This window comes from Pan paniscus, chromosome 20 (assembly GCF_029289425.2).
Source record: "Pan paniscus chromosome 20, NHGRI_mPanPan1-v2.0_pri, whole genome shotgun sequence".
Taxonomy (NCBI): Eukaryota; Metazoa; Chordata; class Mammalia; order Primates; family Hominidae; genus Pan; species Pan paniscus.
Genome location: NC_073269.2, coordinates 46,729,767 through 46,746,798, shown reverse-complemented (window position 1 = coordinate 46,746,798; position 17,032 = coordinate 46,729,767). Strand labels below are relative to the sequence as shown.

The 17,032-nt window shown below is 48.0% G+C and overlaps 1 protein-coding gene across 4 annotated transcripts in view; it reads right to left on the bottom strand.

Moving 5' to 3' along the window:
• The window catches only part of SPTBN4 (spectrin beta, non-erythrocytic 4), a 105,991-nt gene extending 88,959 nt beyond the window's left edge, over window positions 1–17,032 (bottom strand). For 2 of the 4 annotated variants that reach the window (XM_034945101.3, XM_034945102.3), the window contains exons 1-2: window positions 16,727–16,869; window positions 11,229–11,415 (exon numbers count right to left, since the gene is read on the bottom strand). In XM_034945101.3, the coding sequence (XP_034800992.2) occupies window positions 11,229–11,400 (172 nt within the window). In that variant the 5' untranslated portion in view covers window positions 11,401–11,415; window positions 16,727–16,869. Of the gene's footprint in view, window positions 1–11,228; window positions 11,416–16,726 lie in introns of all 4 variants that reach the window. The other 2 variants (XM_034945099.4, XM_034945100.2) reach the window with 2 other exon arrangements.

Below are 17,032 nucleotides of genomic sequence, written 5' to 3'. Positions count from 1 at the left end.
CAAATCCTTGCCAACACTTGCTGTTTCCCAACCCCTCCTTTTTTTTCCCTTGAGACGGGGGTCTCACTACGTTGCCCAGGCTGGAATGCAATGGTGCAATCTTGGCTCATTGCAACCTCTGCCTCCCAGCCTCAGGTGATCCTCCCATCGCAGCCTCCCAAGTAGCTGGGACCAAAGGAGCATGCCACCAGGCCTGGCTAATTTTTGTATTTGGTGTGGAGACAGGGGTCTCACTATGTTGCCCAGGCTGGTCTCAAACTCCTGGGCTCAAGGAATCCACCCACATAGGCCTCCCAAAGTGCTGGGATTACAGGTGTTAGCCACTGGGCTTGGTCATTTCCCTCTACTTTTTTTTTTTTTTTTTTTATGGCCATCCTAGTGGGTGTGAAGTTGTACCTCACTGTGGTTTTCTTTTGCACTTCCCTAATGGCTAATGATGTTGAGCATCTTTTCATGCTCCATCAGACAGTTGTATATCTTTGGAGAAATGTCATTCAAATCCCTTGGACATTTTTTAGTAGAATTACTCTTTTTTCTTTTTTTTTGAGTCACAATCTCACTCTGCCGCCTAGGCTTGAGTGCAGTGCCACAATCATGGCTCACTACAGCCTCAACCTCTCAGGCTTATGCAGTCCTCCCACCTCCTGAGTAGCTGGGGTTACAGGCACATGCCACCATGCCCATCTGATTTTTTTATTTTTATTTTTGTAGAGACAAGGGTCTCACGATGTTGCCCAGGCTGGTCTCAACCTTCTGTGCTCAAGCAATCCTCCCACGTACGCTTCCCAAAGTGCTGAGATTACAGGCTCGAGCCACCACAACCAGCCAGTTACATGTCTTTTTATCATCTCTATTATCTTTGCGACTTCCTATGAATGTGTAATTATTTCATAATCTAAAGTTTTAAAAAGGCCGGGCACGGTGGCTCACACCTGTAATTCTGGCGCTTTGGGAGGCCAAGGTAGGCGGATTGCCTGAGCTCAGGAGTTCGAGACCAGCCTGGGCAACTTGGCGAAACCCTGTCTCTTCTAAAAATACAAAAAACTAGCAGGACTTAGTGGCGCACATCTGTAATCTCAGCTACTCAGGAGGCTGAGGGATGACAATCGCTTGAACCAGGGAGGTGGAGGTTGCAGTGAGCCGAGATCGTGCCACTGCACTCCAGCTTGGGCTACAAAGCGAGACTCTGCCTCCAAAATAAATAAATAATAAAGTTTAGGCCAGGCACGGTGGCTCATGCCTGTGATCCCAGCACTTTGGGAGGCTGAGGCAGGTGGATCACCTGAGGACAGGAGTTCGGGATCAGCCTGGCCAACATGGTGAAACCCCACCTCTACCAGAAAAACAAAAATTAGCGGGCATGGTGGTGGGTGCCAATAAAGTGGTTTTTTTGTTTTTTGGGTTTTGTTTTGTTTTTTTTTGAGACGGAGTCTCACTCTATCGCCCAGGCTGGAGCGCAGTGGCGCGATCTCGGCTCACTGCAAGCTTTGCCTCCCGGGTTCACGCCATTCTTCCGCCTCAGCCTCCTCAGTAGCTGGGACTACAGGTACCCGCCACCATGCCCGGCTAATTTTTTTTGTATTTTTTTTTAGTAGAGATGGGGTTTCACCATGTTAGCCAGGATGGTCTTGATCTCCTGACCTCGTGATCTGCCCCCCTTGGCCTCCCAAAGTGCTAGGATTACAGGCATGAGCCACCTCACCTGGCCAAAAATAAAGTTTAAAAAAGAAAAAGAAAATTGCTGCCTGGCCTTCCTCTTTCTTCCCCTGACTCCCATAAACTGGAAAACCAAGGTCAATGTCTACAGAATACAAGATGAAATTAACCTGGAATGTACACTGACCTCTCTGAGCTGAGTCTTCCTGCCAACTGTGTTGATCATCTCGAGGTTATCTGGGAGGGAGAAACAGCTTCTCCATTAAGCCACTGTACTGTGAAGTCGATTTGTTGGCAGCTTAGCCTGTACAGTTACTGTTAAAATCCCATTACTAAATAATATTGTTTCCTATTAAGTTTTCCATTAATTCAGGAATAAAGATGTATATTTCCAGTCTATTTCTCCTTCAACCATTTGAAATCTCTCAATAATTTCCTTTTTCATAAAATTTACCTTTTGTAACATTATCAATAGTGGGGTTAAGGGAAGGGGTGATGGTTAATGGGTATGAAATATGGAAAGAATGAGTAAGATCTAGTATTTGATATCAGTACAACAGGGTGATTATATTCAATCATAATTTAATTGTACTTGTTTTTCTCTCTTTTTTTTTGATACAGGGTCTGCCCTGTATAAAATCCAGGCTGGAGTGCGGTGATGTAAGATCATGGCTCACTGCAACCTCTGCCTCCCAGGCTCAAGCCATCGTTCCACCTCAGCTTTGCGAAGAGCTGGGACTACAGGCATGCGCCACCATGCCCGGCTAGTTTTTGTATTTTTAGAAGAGTCAGGGTTTAGCCATGTTGCCCAGGCTTATCTCAAACTCCTGGACTCAAGTGATCCACCCGCCTTGGCCTCCCAGTGCTGGGATTACAGGCATGAGCTACTGCACCTGGCCTGATTGCACACTTTAAAATAATTAAAAGAGTATAATTGGATTGTCTGCAACACAAAAGTATCTATCCCTTAAATATATATAACTGCTATGTACCCACTAAAATTAAAAATACAATTAAAAAAAATATTGCTTCTTACTCTAGCAGTAGAAAATATACATTTACTTATCTGTATTTTTTTAACTTTAAATTGCACCTTGAATGTTTACCTCTAGTTTGAAAACAAATATGCAAATATTAACAGTAAATGCAAAGGAAATATCTTGTTTGTGTCAATGTGGGTTTTGTGCTGTTTAGATAAGATGGGACCCTATGTGAATACTGATCATCAATCATACCTGAGAAAGTGATGGCAGAAAAGATGCTAAATTGAGTATTTAATCTTCTGCCTTCTAACAGATGATGCCCATGCCAAATAGCAGGTTTTGGCTAGTACTAAAGCCAAAGTGGAATTTTAGTGCATCCCTAGAGTGGTACCAGAATGAGGACAACTGGGTTCTGCCCTGTCTGTACTAATAACTGGCCAGGTGACTTCTCGAGGTCATCTCCCCTCTTGGGACCCCAGTTTTCACATTCGCAAAAAGAGAGATTTGGACTAGATTTGGCTTTCTTCAATGGATTCTGGGGGATCATCGATTTTGGGAACTCATACTTGAGAGAGGTAGGGATGTGTGTGTCTATGTGTGTGTGTGTGTATACATATATATTTTATTTATTTATTTTATTATTTATTATTTTTTTTTTGAAATGGAGTCTCCCTCTGTCTCCTAGGCTGGAGTGCAGTGGTGTAATCTTGGCTCACTGCAACCTCCACCCCCCAGTTTCAAGCAATTCTCCTGCCTCAGCCTCCCGAGTAGCTGGGATTACAGGCATGCGCCACGAAGCCCGGCTAATTTTGTATATTTTGTAGAGATAGGGTTTCTCCATGTTGGTCAGGTTGGTCTCGAACTCCCAACCTCAGGTGATCCACCCGCCTCAGCCTCCCAAAGTGCTGGGATTACAGGCATGAGCCACTGCGCCCAGCCTCTGAGATATATTTGGTTGCACCCCGACTGCGTTTTATAAAAATGTAAATCAGTTGCCAACATTTTAAAATAGGAAGACTTTGTCTTTAAAAAATTTAGATTTTGGGCTTCTCATGAAATATCACATGATATGGCAACCCTGGACCTCCATTCCTGCCAGGCTGCCATCACGGGAGCTGTGTGGCCGCTGCCCTCTTACAGGAGGTCCCAGTTCTCTCAGTGTATGCAGCCCATCTGGTCTTGGTGGGCATTTCAGTTCTCAACTCTTGCTCCATGCTAACAAGACTGTAATCAGGAATAGAAAAATCAGGCCAGGCATGGTGGCTCATGCCCATTATCCCAGCACTTTGGGAGGCCGAGGCAGGAGGACTGCTTGAGGCCAGGAGTTCCACACCAGCCTTGGCAACATAGCCAGACCCCATTGTATAAAAAATTAAAAATCAGGCCAGGCATGGTGGCTCACGCCTGTAATCAGAGCACTTTGGGAGGCAGAGGTGGGTCGATCACCTGAGGTCAGGAGTTCGAGACCAGCCTGGCCAATATGGTGAAACCCCATCTCTACTAAAAATATAAGAATTAGCCAGGTGTGGTGGCGGGCATCTGTATTCCCAGCTACTCAGAAGGCTGAGGCAGGAGAATTGCTTGAACTTGGGAGGCGGAGGTTACAGTGAGCTGAGATCGTGCCATTGCACTCCAGCCTGGGCAACAGAGCAAGATTCCATCTCAAAAGAAAAAAAAAAAAAAGACTTGAATGGCCATCTCACTAAAGGATATTTGAATGGCCAATAAATGTATGAAAATGTGCTTCACCTTCTTCGTTGTTCTTAGTCATCAGGAAAATGCAAAGTAAAACCACAACAGAATGCACAGCCACCAAAATGGCTAAAATTAAAAAGACTGACCATCAGCTTGGCATGGTGGCTCACGCCTGTAATCCCAGCACTTTGGGAGGCTGAGGCAGGCAGATCACCTGAGGTCAGGAGTTCGAGACCAGCCTGGCCAACATGGCGAAACCCCGTCTCTACTAAACATACAAAAATTAGCTGGGCGTGGTGGTGTGCGCCTGTAATCCCAGCTACTTGAGAGGCTGAGACAGGAGAATTGCTTGAACTCAGGAGGCGGAGGTTGCAGTGAGCAGAGATTGCGCCACTGCACTCCAGCCTGGGCAACAGAGTGGGACTCTGTCTCAAAACAAACAAACAAACAAACAAAAAAACTGACCATCGCAAGGGTGGGGTGCACACCAACTGAATCTCTGGTACACTGCTAGTGGGAATATAAAACGATACAAACGGGCAGTCTCTACTAAAGTTAGATATGCACTCACTTGGCCGGGCGCATGGCTCACACATGTAATCCAAACACTTTGGGCAGCCAAGGCAGGAGGACTGCTTGAGCCTAGGAGTTGGAGACCAGCCTGAGCAACATAGCGGGACCTTGTCTCAATTAACAACAACAGATACATATATACGTAAAATAAAATATATACCCTTACTCTATGATTGGACAGCTTCACTCCTGCGTGGGTGTAAACCACCAGAAACAAGCGCATATGTCCACCAAATATGTGTACTAGAAACTTGAGAACATCACCATTTATTTTATGTATTTATTTATTTAAGACAGAGTCTCACTCTGTTACCCAGGCTAGAGTCCAGTGGCACTATCTTGGCTCACCGCAACCTCCACCTCCTGGGTTCAAGTGATTCTCCTGCCTCAGCGTCCTGAGTAGCTGGGATTACAGGCATGCACCACCACACCCAGGAAACTTTTTTGTATATTTAGTAGAAATGGGGTCTCACTGTATTGCCCAGGCTGGTCTTGAACTCCTGGACTCAAGTAATCCGCCTGCCTTGGCCTCCCAAAGTGCTGGGATTACAGGTGTGAGCCACCACACCTGGCCCAACACCACCATTTATAGTAGCCCCAAACTAGCAGCAACCCAAATGCTTATCAACAGGTTAATGCACAAACACACTGTGGTACTTTCACACCATGCAACACTATACAGCAAGGAGAAGGACCAACCCACAAGCACAGGGAGACATGGATGAATCTCCCACAAGCATAACGTTGAGTGAATAATGCCAGACATAAAACAACACACAATGCATTATTCCATTTATAGAAAGTTAAAACAGCAGCAAAATGAAGCTGAGCTGTTAGAAGTTAAGAGAGTATACCCTTGGACTGTAGTGATAGGGAGGTGGCATGAGGATGCTTTTCTGGAGCTGTCATATGTCACATTCTGTTTGTTTGTTTTTTAGAGATGGTATCTCATTCTGTTGCCCAGGTTGGAGGGCAGTGGCACCTTCTTAGGTCACTGCAGCCTGGAACTCGGGCTCAAGCAATCTTCCCACCTCAGCCTTTTGAGTAGCTAGGACTACAGGCTCATGCCACCACACCCAGCTAATTTTTTTTTTTTTTTTTTGAGACGGAGTCTCTCTCTGTTGCCCCGGCTGGAGTGCAGTGGCTTGATCTCCGCTCACTGCAAGCTCCGCCTCCCAGGTTCACACCATTCTCCTGCCTCAGCCTCACGTGCAGCTGGGACTACAAGTGCCCACCACCACACCCAGCTAATTTTCTGTATTTTTAGTAAAGACAGGGTTTCACTGTGTTAGCCAGGATGGTCTCAATCTCCTGACCTCGTGATCCATCCACCTCTGCCTCCCAAAGTGCTAGGATTACAGGCGTGAGCCACCACGCCTGGCCCCGCCCAGCTAATTTTTATTTTTATTTTTTTGTAGAGACGGGGTCTCTCTATGTTGCCCAGACTGGTCTTGAACTCCTGGCCTCAAGTGATCATCATGCCTCAGTTTCCCAATGCACTCGGATTACAGGCATGAGTCACCACACCCCGTTGTATATTCTGTTTTTTAATATGGGTGCTGGTTACAAGACAGTACTCATTTGTGGAAATATTGGCATGATTTATCTGCCATTCTGTGTCATGAACTACTTTAATAATAAAAAGTTAAATATATATATATATATGCTTACTCATTAGCAATGCACATTTTGCAAAATTATTCTCATGCAAAGAAAAAGATTCACATTAAAAACTATCTGAATGGGGTCAGAAGCAGTGGCTTCCCAACACTTTGGGAGGTCGAGGTGGGAAAATTGCTTGGGCCCAGGAGTTCAAGACCAGCCTAGGCAACATAGCAAGACCCCATCTTTATTTAAAAAAACAAAACAAAACAATGTCAGTGGTTGCCTACAGGGGAGAAGAAATTGATTTGAGATTTGGGAATAAAAGAGAATTGGAGAGAGGCGTCACACAGATCAATGACAGTAGTGAGCCACAAACTGTGGAGGGTGAGTAGGAGAACACACTGAACATGGGGTCCAAACAATTTTCCTTAATGTTGAAAAAATTGATAGAGACAGGGTCTCACTATGTTGCCCAGGTCGGTCTCAAACTCCTGGGCTCAAGTGATGCTCCCATCTCCGCCTCAGTGCTAGGATTACAGGCGACCTGGGAGGTCGAGGCTGCAGTGAGCCGTGATCGCACCACTGCACTCCAGCCTGGGTGACAGAGTGAGACTCTGCCTCAAAATAAAAGCGGGAGAAAAACCATGAGAGAGCTGGGCAAAGGGATGCAAAAGAAATGCAGCGTAGTGGTCTACGTCACATTTGCACTTTGAGTGGCAAGGTGGTTTCAGCAGGAGAGCAGCATCATGAAGTTACTATTAAGCTGAATATTACTGGTTTGGGGTCTGGAGTTCCTCTATAAATGTGTTTTACTTGTAGAGCTATATGTGAACCCTAAGCATGGGAGATTTAAGCAGAATTGTGCATTTGTGAGCATTTTTGAAAATTATACAGGCTGGGCGTGGCTCACGCCTGTAATCCCAGCACTTTGAGAGGCTGAGGCAGGTGGACCACTTGAAGTCAGGAGTTCAAGACCAGCCTGGCCAACATGGTGAAACCCCATCTCTACTAAAAATACAAAATATTAGCTGGGCGTGGTGACGGGCGCCTGTAATACCAACTACTCGGGAGGCAGAGGAAGGAGAACAGCTTGAACCCAGGAGGCAGAGGTTGTAGTGAGCCAAGATCGTGCCATTGCACTCCAGCCTGGGTGACAGAGCGAGACTCTGTCTCAAAAAAAAGAAAATAAAATAAAATTTCTTAAGGTGAGATCTCACTCTGTTGCCCAAGCTGGAAGGTTGGAATGCAGTGGTGCCATCATAGATCACTGCCTTCAATTCCTGGGCTCAAGCGATCCTCCTGCCTCAGCCTCCAGAGTAATATAGGCACATGCCACTGTGGCCAGTTAATTTTTAAAGTTTTGTGCATACAGGATCTTGCTTTGTTGCCCAAACTGGAGAGGATTTTTTTTTTTTAATCTTAAAGGGGATTTCTACATTTCCCTGGGCAAGATGCTCTCAGAAGCATGGTTCTAAGATTTGGAGAGTCCTTAATTCTCATCTTAACCATATCCCACCTCTGCTTAAAATCTTCCCACCTCTGCTTAAAATCTTTCCATAGCTCCCTGGTACCCCGCAAGGCCCTTTAAGAGCTGGCTTCTGCCAGGCTCAGTGGCTTATGCTTGTAATCCCAGCACTTTGGGAAGCTGAGGCGGGTGGGTCACCTGATGTCAGGAGTTCGAGACCAGCCTGGCCAACATGGTGAAACCCCCATCTCTACTAAAAATACAAAAATTAGCCAGGCAAGGTGACAGGCGCCTGTAATCCCAGCTACTCAGGAGGCTGAGGCAGGAGAATCGCTTGAACCCAGGAGGCGGAGGTTGCAGTGAGCCGAGACTGCGGCATTGCACTCCAGCCTGGGCAACAAGAGCGAAACTCCGTCTCAAAAAAAGGTGGTGCGGGCCTGTAGTCCCAGCTACTCGGGAGGCCGAGGCGGGAGAATCTCATGAACCTGGGAGGTGGAGGTTGCAGTGAGCTGACATTGCGTCACTGCACTCCAGCCTGGGCAACAGAGTGAGACTCCATCTCAAATAAATAAATAAATAAATAAATAAATAAATGAAGTTCCAAAAATCTTAGTATCAGAGATCCATCTTGTGATTATAAACTGCTGAATTACTAAAGTTCTAAGATTTGGAGGGAACTGATTCTGACCTTTGGGTTTTAAGAATTCATGATTATGATCATCTATATTTTACGATTCTAGCACTCCGTGTTTCTAAGATGTTAAGGTCCCAAGGGTCAAAGGTGCTAGGGTGTCATGTTTTAAAGGCTTATGATTATGAAGTTCCATATCTCTGAGGCTCCTCAGGGTCTTTGCCAGTTTTAATGCTGATGATTAAACACTTCTAAGGTTCCAAACCTCTATGAATACTAAGTACTAATAAGGTTCAAGGGTCTACAGTTCTAAAGGTCTAAGGTCTTTCTCTAACTATAAAGTTCTCTGGTCTTTGCTAATATTGTTCTGATACATCAAAGTAGGGTGACTACTAGGCACTCTGGCTCACCCCTGTAATCAAAGCACTTTCGGAGGCCGAGGTGGGAGGGTTATTTGAGCCCAGGAGTTCCAGACCAGCCTGGGCAACATAGCAAGACCCCATCTTACAAAAAAAAATTTTTTTTTTTTTTTGAGACAGAGTTTCGCTCTTGTCACTTAGGCTGGATTGAAATGGTGTGATCTCAGCTCACTGAAACCCCCATCTCCCGGGTTCAAGTGATTCTCCTGCCTCAGCCTCCCGGGTAGCTGAGATTACAGGTGCCCACCACCACACCCATCTAATTTTTGTATTTTTAGTAGTGTCACCATATTGGTCAGGCTGGTCTCAAACTCTTGATCTCAAGTGATCCATCCGCCTCAGCCTCCCAAAGTGCTGGGATTACAGGCATGAGCCACCATGCTTGGCCAAAAAAAAAATTATTTTTAATTAGCCAGGCATGGTGGCGCATGCCTGTAGTTCCAGCTATTCAGGAGGCTGAGGTGGGAGGATCACTTGAGCCCAGGAGTTCAAGGCTGCAGTGAGCCATGATCACACCACTGCACTCCAGCCTGGGTGAAAGAGTGAGACCCTGACTCAAAAAAAAAAAAAATGGTAGGGTGACCCACTGTACTGGTTGGCCCAAGGCTGACAGTTTCGGTGGTAAAAGCAGGAAGGTTTTGGTCACTCTATGTCAAATTTCTCAAGATCCACATTTCTAATTGGAAACTCCAAAGGTTTAGTATTATCAAGTCCCAAAGGTTCCTGTGTATTACAGTTTCAGTTTCTAAGGGCCTATGATCCTAGGGAACAATGACTAAAATTTCTTAGGACTGTGATGATAATGTTTCACATTTCCACAGCTCTTTTTTTTCTTTTTTTTTTTTGAGATAGGTTCTTGCTTTATTGCTGGGGCTGGAGTGCAGTGGTGCGATCTTGACTCACTGCAATCTCCACCTCACAGTCTCAGGCCATCCTCCCACCTCAGCCTCCCAAATAGCTGGAACTACAGATGCATGCCACCACGCCTGGCTAATTTTTTTTTTTTTTTTTTTTTTTTAGTAGAGACAGGGTTTCACTATGTTGGCGAACATGGTCTCGAACTCCTGCACTCAAGAGATCTGTCCACCTTTGCCTCCCAAAGTGCTGGGATTACAGGCGTGAGCCACCGCGCCAGGCCAGAGGTCTTCATTTCAAGAGGTCTAAGAATCTCTTAGACATTTCAAGTTCCAAAGATCTGATGGCTCTGCATTTCGGGATTCTAAGGGAATATGCTTACAGAGTCCCACCATTCTGGGACTGTACATTTCTAAGGCTCTAAGGCTGTGCTGACCTATACAGCAGTCACAAGCCACATGTGGCTATTTAAATTTAATTAAAACAGGCCGGGTGCCGTGGCTCATGCCTGTAATCTCAGCACTTTGGGAGGCCGAGACATGTGGATCACCTGAGGTTGGGAGTTCGAGACCAGCCTGACCAACATGGAGAAACCCCATCTCTAGTAAAAATACAAAATTAGCTGGGCGTGGTGGCACATGCCTGTAATCCCAGCTACTAAGGAGGCTGAGGCAGGATAATCGCTTGAACCTGGGAGGTGGAGGTTGTGGTGAGCCGAGATCGCGCCACTGCACTCCAGCTTGGGCAACAAGAGCGAAACTCCGTCTCAAAAAAAAAAAAAAAACTGGGCCGGGTGCAGTGGCTCATGCCTGTAATCCCAGCACTTTGGGAAGCCAAAGCAAGTGGATCACTTAAGGTCAGAAGTTCAAAACCAGCCTGGCAAACACAGTGAAACCCTGTGTCTACTAAAAATACAAAAAGAATTAGCTGGGTGTGGTGGCGGGCACCTGTAGTCCCAGCTAGTCAGGGGGCTGAGGTAGGAGGATGGCTTGAGCCGGTGAGGTGGAGATTGCAGTGACCCAAGATCTCGCCACTGCACCCCACCCGGGGCAACAGAATAAGACTCTGTCTCAAAAAATATATATATAAATAAACTTAATTAAAACTAAATAAAATTTAAAACTCGAAGGCTGTCACATAGCACTGTCCACATTTCTAGCATTCAAAAGTCACATAGACTAGTGATTATTATATTGTACATTATGGATATAGACTATTTCCACCATCATGGAAAGTTCTACTGGACAGTGCTGGTCTCTTTTCCCACCCTCCCAGCCACCAAGGTTCTCGGGCACCCTTCCCCCTTCCCCCTCCTCCTCATCCCACCCCAGCCCTCCTCCAGGTACCTGCCAAGGCCTTGATCCGGGAGCACTCAAAGAGCGAGGCCGCTGCAGTGGACGCAGCCGGCTGCTCCCGCTCCCAGCCCCGATCCGGACTCTCCCAGCGGGCAGCAGGGTTGTTGTTGTTAGGAGCAGGCAGGCCCTCCATGTTGTCCACTTCCCCTGGTACCTGCGCCATCAGGGAAGGTGAGGCCTGGACATAGGGAGAGGTAGGTTAGGTCTAGGATCAAGTCTCATTTCTAACAGTGACTGGCTTTGAGTCCTGTCCCCTCTCTTGTCCTCAATTTCTCTGTCTTTAAAGTGGACACAATAACAATGATAAGGCCTAGGCACAGTGGCTCATGCCTGTAATCCCAGCACTTTGGGAGGCAGAGGCAGGAGAATCGCTTGAGCCCAGGGGTTGGAGACCAGCCTGGGCAACATAGCAAGATTTCATCTCTATAAAAATAAAAATAAGCTGGGCGCAGTGGCTCAGGCCTATAATCCCAACACTTTGAGAGGCTGAGGAGGGCGGATTGCTTGAGCCCAGGAGTTCGAGATAAGCCTGGGCAACATGGTGAAACCCTGTCTCTACAAAAAAATACAAAAATTGGCCGGGCACGGTGGCTCACACCTGTAATCCCAGCACTTTGGGAGGCAGAGGCGGGCAGATCACCTGAGGTTGGGAGTTCGAGATCAGCCTGACCAACATGGAGAACGCTGTCTCTAATAAAAATACAAAATTCTCCAGGCGAGGTGGAGTATGCCTGTAATCCCAGCTACTCGGGAGGCTGAGGCAGGAGAATCGCTTGAACCCAGGAGGCGGAGGTTGTGGTGAGCCAAGATCATGCCATTGCACTCCAGCCTGGGCAACAAAAGCGAAACTCTGTCTCAAAAAAAAAAAAAAAAAAAAATAGCCGGATGTGGTGGCAACGTGCCTGTAATCCCAGCTACTCAGGAGGCTGAGGTGTGAGGATGGCTTGAGCCTGTGAAATGGAGGTTGCAGTGAGCCAAGACAGCGCCACTGCACTCCAGCCTGGGCAGCAGAGCCAGAAACTGTCTTTAAAACAAATTTAAAAATTAGCCAAATGTGGTGGTTGCCACCCGCAGTCCCAGCTATTTAGGAGGCTGAGGCAGGAGGATGGCTTGAGCCCAAGAAGCCAAGGCTACAGTGATCTATAATAGTGACACTGCACTCCAAACTGGGCAATATGGCGAGACCCTATTTCCAAATAATAATAATAATAATGTTCACCCTCACCACTTCACAGGATGTGATAAAACACATGGCTTAGCCCCTGGCACATATTAAGGGCTCAGCAAATTGTCACTGTTATAATTAGAACAATAGAGTTCTGTAATGCAGTAATAACAATAATGAACATATTGAACACTTTCACTGCGGTCAGTACTTCATGTACCTTCTCTTATTATTTCCACAAATTTAATTCCCTAACAGTTGGCTATTATTACACCTATTTTACAGAGGAGGAAACTGAGGCACAGAGGAGTTGATCTATTTTTCCAAGGTTACACAGCCAGTTAGTATCTAGGATTCAAACATAGATGATAGGGCCAGGCGTGGTGGCTCATGCATGTAATCCCAGCACTTTTTGGGGCTGAGATGGGTAGATCACCTGAGGTCAGGAGTTCAAGACCAGCCTGGCCAACATGGTGAAACCCTGTCTCTAAAAATACAAAAATTAGCTGGGCGTGGTGTCACACACTTGTAATCCCAGGTATTCAGGAGGCTGAGGCAGGAGAATCACTTGAACCTGGGAGGTGGAGGCTGCAGTGAGCCGAGATCATGCCAATGCACTCCAGCCTGGGAGACAGAGCAAGACTCCGTCTCAAAAAAAAAAGGTGATAGAATGTTTGCATTAATGGGGCTGGGCACAGTGGGTCCTGCCTGTAATCCCAGCACTTTGGGAGGCCGAGGCAGACGGATCACGAGGTGAGGAGTTCGAGACCAGCCTGGCCAACATGGTGAAACCCGGTCTCTACTGAAAATACAAAAATTAGCTGGGCGTGGTTTCGGGCTACTGTAATCTCAGCTACTCAGGAGGCTGAGGGAGGAGAATCGTTTGAACCCAGGAGGCGGAGGTTGCAATGAGCTGAGATTGTGCCACTGCACTCTATCCTGGGCGACAGAGTAAGACTCATTCTCAAGAAAAAAAAAAGAAGAAGAAAAAAAAAAAATTTAAAGTGGAGGGGGCAGGCACAGTGGCTCATACCTGTAATCCCAGCACTTTGGGAGGCCAAGGCAGGCGGATCGCTTGAGGTCAGGAGTTCAAGACCAGCCCGGCCAACATGGTGAAACCCCATCTCTACTAAAAATACAAAAATGAGCTGGGCATGGTAGTGCATGCCTGCAATCCCAGCTACTCAGGAGGCTGAGGCAGGAGAATCACTTGAACCTGGGAAGGCAGAGGTTGCAGTGAGCCAAGATGGCACCACTGCACTCCAGCTTGGGCAACAGGGCGAGACACCATCTCAAACAAAAATAAAAAAATAAAAATAGGCTGGGCACGGTGGCTCATGCCTGTTATCCTGGCACTTAGGGAGGCCAAGGCGGGTGGATTGCCTGAGCTCAGGGGTTCGAGACCAGTCTGGGCAACTTGGTGAAACTCCATCTCTACTAAAATACAAGAAATTAGCCAGGCATGGCGTTGTGCACCTATAATCCCAGCTACTCAGGAGACTGAGACAGTAGAATCGCTTGAACCTGGGAGACAGAGGTTGCAGTGAGCTGAGATCGCGCCACTGCACTCCAGCCTGGGCGACAGAGTGAGACCCCATCTCAGAAAAAATAAAATTAAATTAAATGAAAATAAAAAAATAGAAAACAAAAAATTATTTAAAAAAAGAAGAAATTGGCCGGGCACGGTGGCTCACACCTGTAATCCCAGCACTTTGGGAGGCCAAGGTGGGTGAATCACCTGAGGTCAGGAGTTCCAGACCAGCCTGGCCAACATGGTGAAACCCCGCCTCTACTAAAAATATAAAAACTAGCCGGGTATGGTGGTGCATGCCTGTAATCCCAGCTACTCGGGAGGCTGAGACAGGAGAATTGTTTGAACCGGGGAGGCGGAGGTTGCAGTGAGCCGAGATCGCACCACTGCACTCTAGCCTGGGTGAGAGAGTGAGACTCCATCTCAAAAAAAACAAAAAAAAAAGAGAAGAAATTTAAAGGGTTAAGTGACATTAGATGTATCTCCTTTACCTTCTGGGCCCCCAGGCCTGATTCTAAGACTAACGGCTGGGCGTGGTGGCTCACACCTGTAATCTTAGCACTTTGGGAGTCTGAGGCGGGTGGATCACGAGGTCAGGAGTTCGAGACCAGCCTGGCCAACATGGCGAAACCCCATCTCTACTAAAAACACAAAAATTAGCTGGGCGAGGTTGCAGGTGCCTGTAATCCCAGCTACTCGGGAGGCTGAGGCAGGAGAATTGCTTGAAACTGGGAGGCGAAGGTTGTAGTGAGCCGAGATTGTGCCACTAAACTCTAGCCTGGGCGACAGAGTAAGACTCCTTCTCAAAAGAAAAAAGAAAAAAAAAAGACTAACAAAGGAGGAAGTTGGGAGATCAATGTCCTCAAAAGACCCAGACAATTGCCAACCCACTGAATTCTAGGAAGGCAGGGTCTAAGTCTTGGTCAGTAGAGTGAGTAGAGTGGAAATTGTCCCTTAGGGGGACACATTGAAATCTTTTTTTTTTTTTTTTCTGAGACAAGGTATTGCTCTATCACCCAGGCTAGAGTGCAGTGACACAATCATAGCTCCCTGTAGCCTCCAACTCTTGTGCTCACGCGATCCTCCCACCTCAGCCTCCTGAGTAGATGGGACTAGAGGCAAGCTCCACCATGACCAGGTAATTTTTGTATTTTTTGTAGAGAGGGGGTCTCACTATGTTGCTCAGGCTGGTCTCAAACATCTGGGCTCAAGCTATTTGCCCACTTCAACTTCCCAAAGTGCTGGGGTTACACATGTGAGCCACTGTGCCCAGTCCCAAATCCATTTTTGTTCTTCCCTCCTTCCATGGAAAAGTGAAAGTGAGCACACAGCTACCTACCACCTGTGTGACCTTGGCTGAAATACTTCCACTCTTTGGGCCTTAGTTTGTTCATCTGCAAAATAGTAATGATGGCCCGGCACGGTGGCTCATGCTTATAATCTCAGCACTTTGGGAGGTCAAGGTAGGTGGATCACTTGAGGCCAGGAATTCGAGACCAGCCTGGCCAACATGGCAAAACCCGGTCTTTACTAAAAAAAAAAACAAAAATTAGCCAGGTGTGGTGGCACGTGTCTGTAGTCCCAGTTACTTGGGAGGCTGAGGCAGGAGAATCGCTTGAACCTGGGGGATGGAGGTTGCAGTGAGCTGAGATCGACTCACTGCACTCCAGCCTGAATGACAGAATGAAACTCTGTCACACACACAAAAAAGGGTAGGCCAGGTGGTGGCTCATGCCTATAATCCCAGCACTTTGAGAGGCCAAGGAGGTGGGTGGGTCACCTGAGGTCAAGAGTTGGAGACCAGCCTTACCAACATAGTGAAACCCCATGTCTACTAAAAATTCAAAATTAGCCAGGCGTGGTAGCTCATGCCCGTAATCCCAGCTACTTGGGAGGCTGAGGCAGGAGAACTGCTTGAAGTCGGGAGGCAGAGGTTGCAGTGAGCCGAGATCGCGCCATTACACTCCAACTTGGGTGACAAGAGTGAAACTCCGTCTCAAAAAAAAAAAAAAAAAAAAAAAATAATGATAATCGTACCCGTTTCTTAGCGGTGTTTGAAGAGGTAAGTTATTAATGCAGGGATCATGGTATCTGGTACACTGCAAGCCCTCGATACATGTTCCTTGCTATTATTCTTCATCTTTTCCTCACACATCTCAGCAAATCAATTTGCCTCTTCTGGAGTCAGACAGAAATGAATTCAAGTTCCGCTTTATTCTTGCTGTATCTTTAACCGAGTATCTTTAACTTGGCCTTTCTGTGCCTCAGTTTCCCTCCCTGTTAAACGGTGGTTACAGCTGTTTTCTTCAGTGGAGGACACTTAGAGATGGGGAGGCCCTTAGCACTCCTGTTAGCCCTCTGGCCAGGCCAAGGATCAGCTCTGGCCATAACGCGATTGAATGGGAAGGAAGGGAGCAGGTAATAGGGAAGCCGGGAAGGGGTGTCCTGCGAGCCTCCCCCCAACACCCCCCCCCCGCAAAGGCTGGTGGGGCGCTGGGCTGCGGTGGCATCAGAGGCTTTAACCCTTCCCAGGCCGCGCCTCTCTCCCTGCGGTCCAGACACTGCGCCCAAGGAGGGGGCCTGGGAAGGACAAGGCCTGGGGGTAAGACCCACGCGTGGCGCGGAAGCTAGACCGGGTGGGGGGGTTGTGGGCTCGTCCTGCCCTCGACCCTTTGCCTCCCTCCAGCCGGGGAGACCCGGGGCTCCAGCCATGCCCCGTGCGCGCGGAGGAGGGATGCTCGCCAGGTGGGGACATGCTTGGGGAAGGGGCTGTCGGCCCCCCTAGCAGCTCACCTGGGCCCACGGCCGCCAGCGTCGCTGTCTCCGCTGCTCGCCGCGACCGACCGCCCTCCCTGTCGGCGTCCGCTGCCCGGCCCGGCCCGGCCCGGCCCAGCCCGGCTCAGCTCGGCCCCGCCGGCCCGCGGCTCAGCCAGATCCGCATGCGCCGCCGCGCCTCCCTCTCTCGCGCCGCCGCCGCGCTCAGCGCGCCCCCGGGACCCCCTCCCGCCCGCGGTCCCCGCGCCCCGCCGCCCGAGGCCCACGCGCAGTCACACCCGGCCGCGGCGTGGGGTGCACGGCTGCACTCGCGAGGGCACGGCG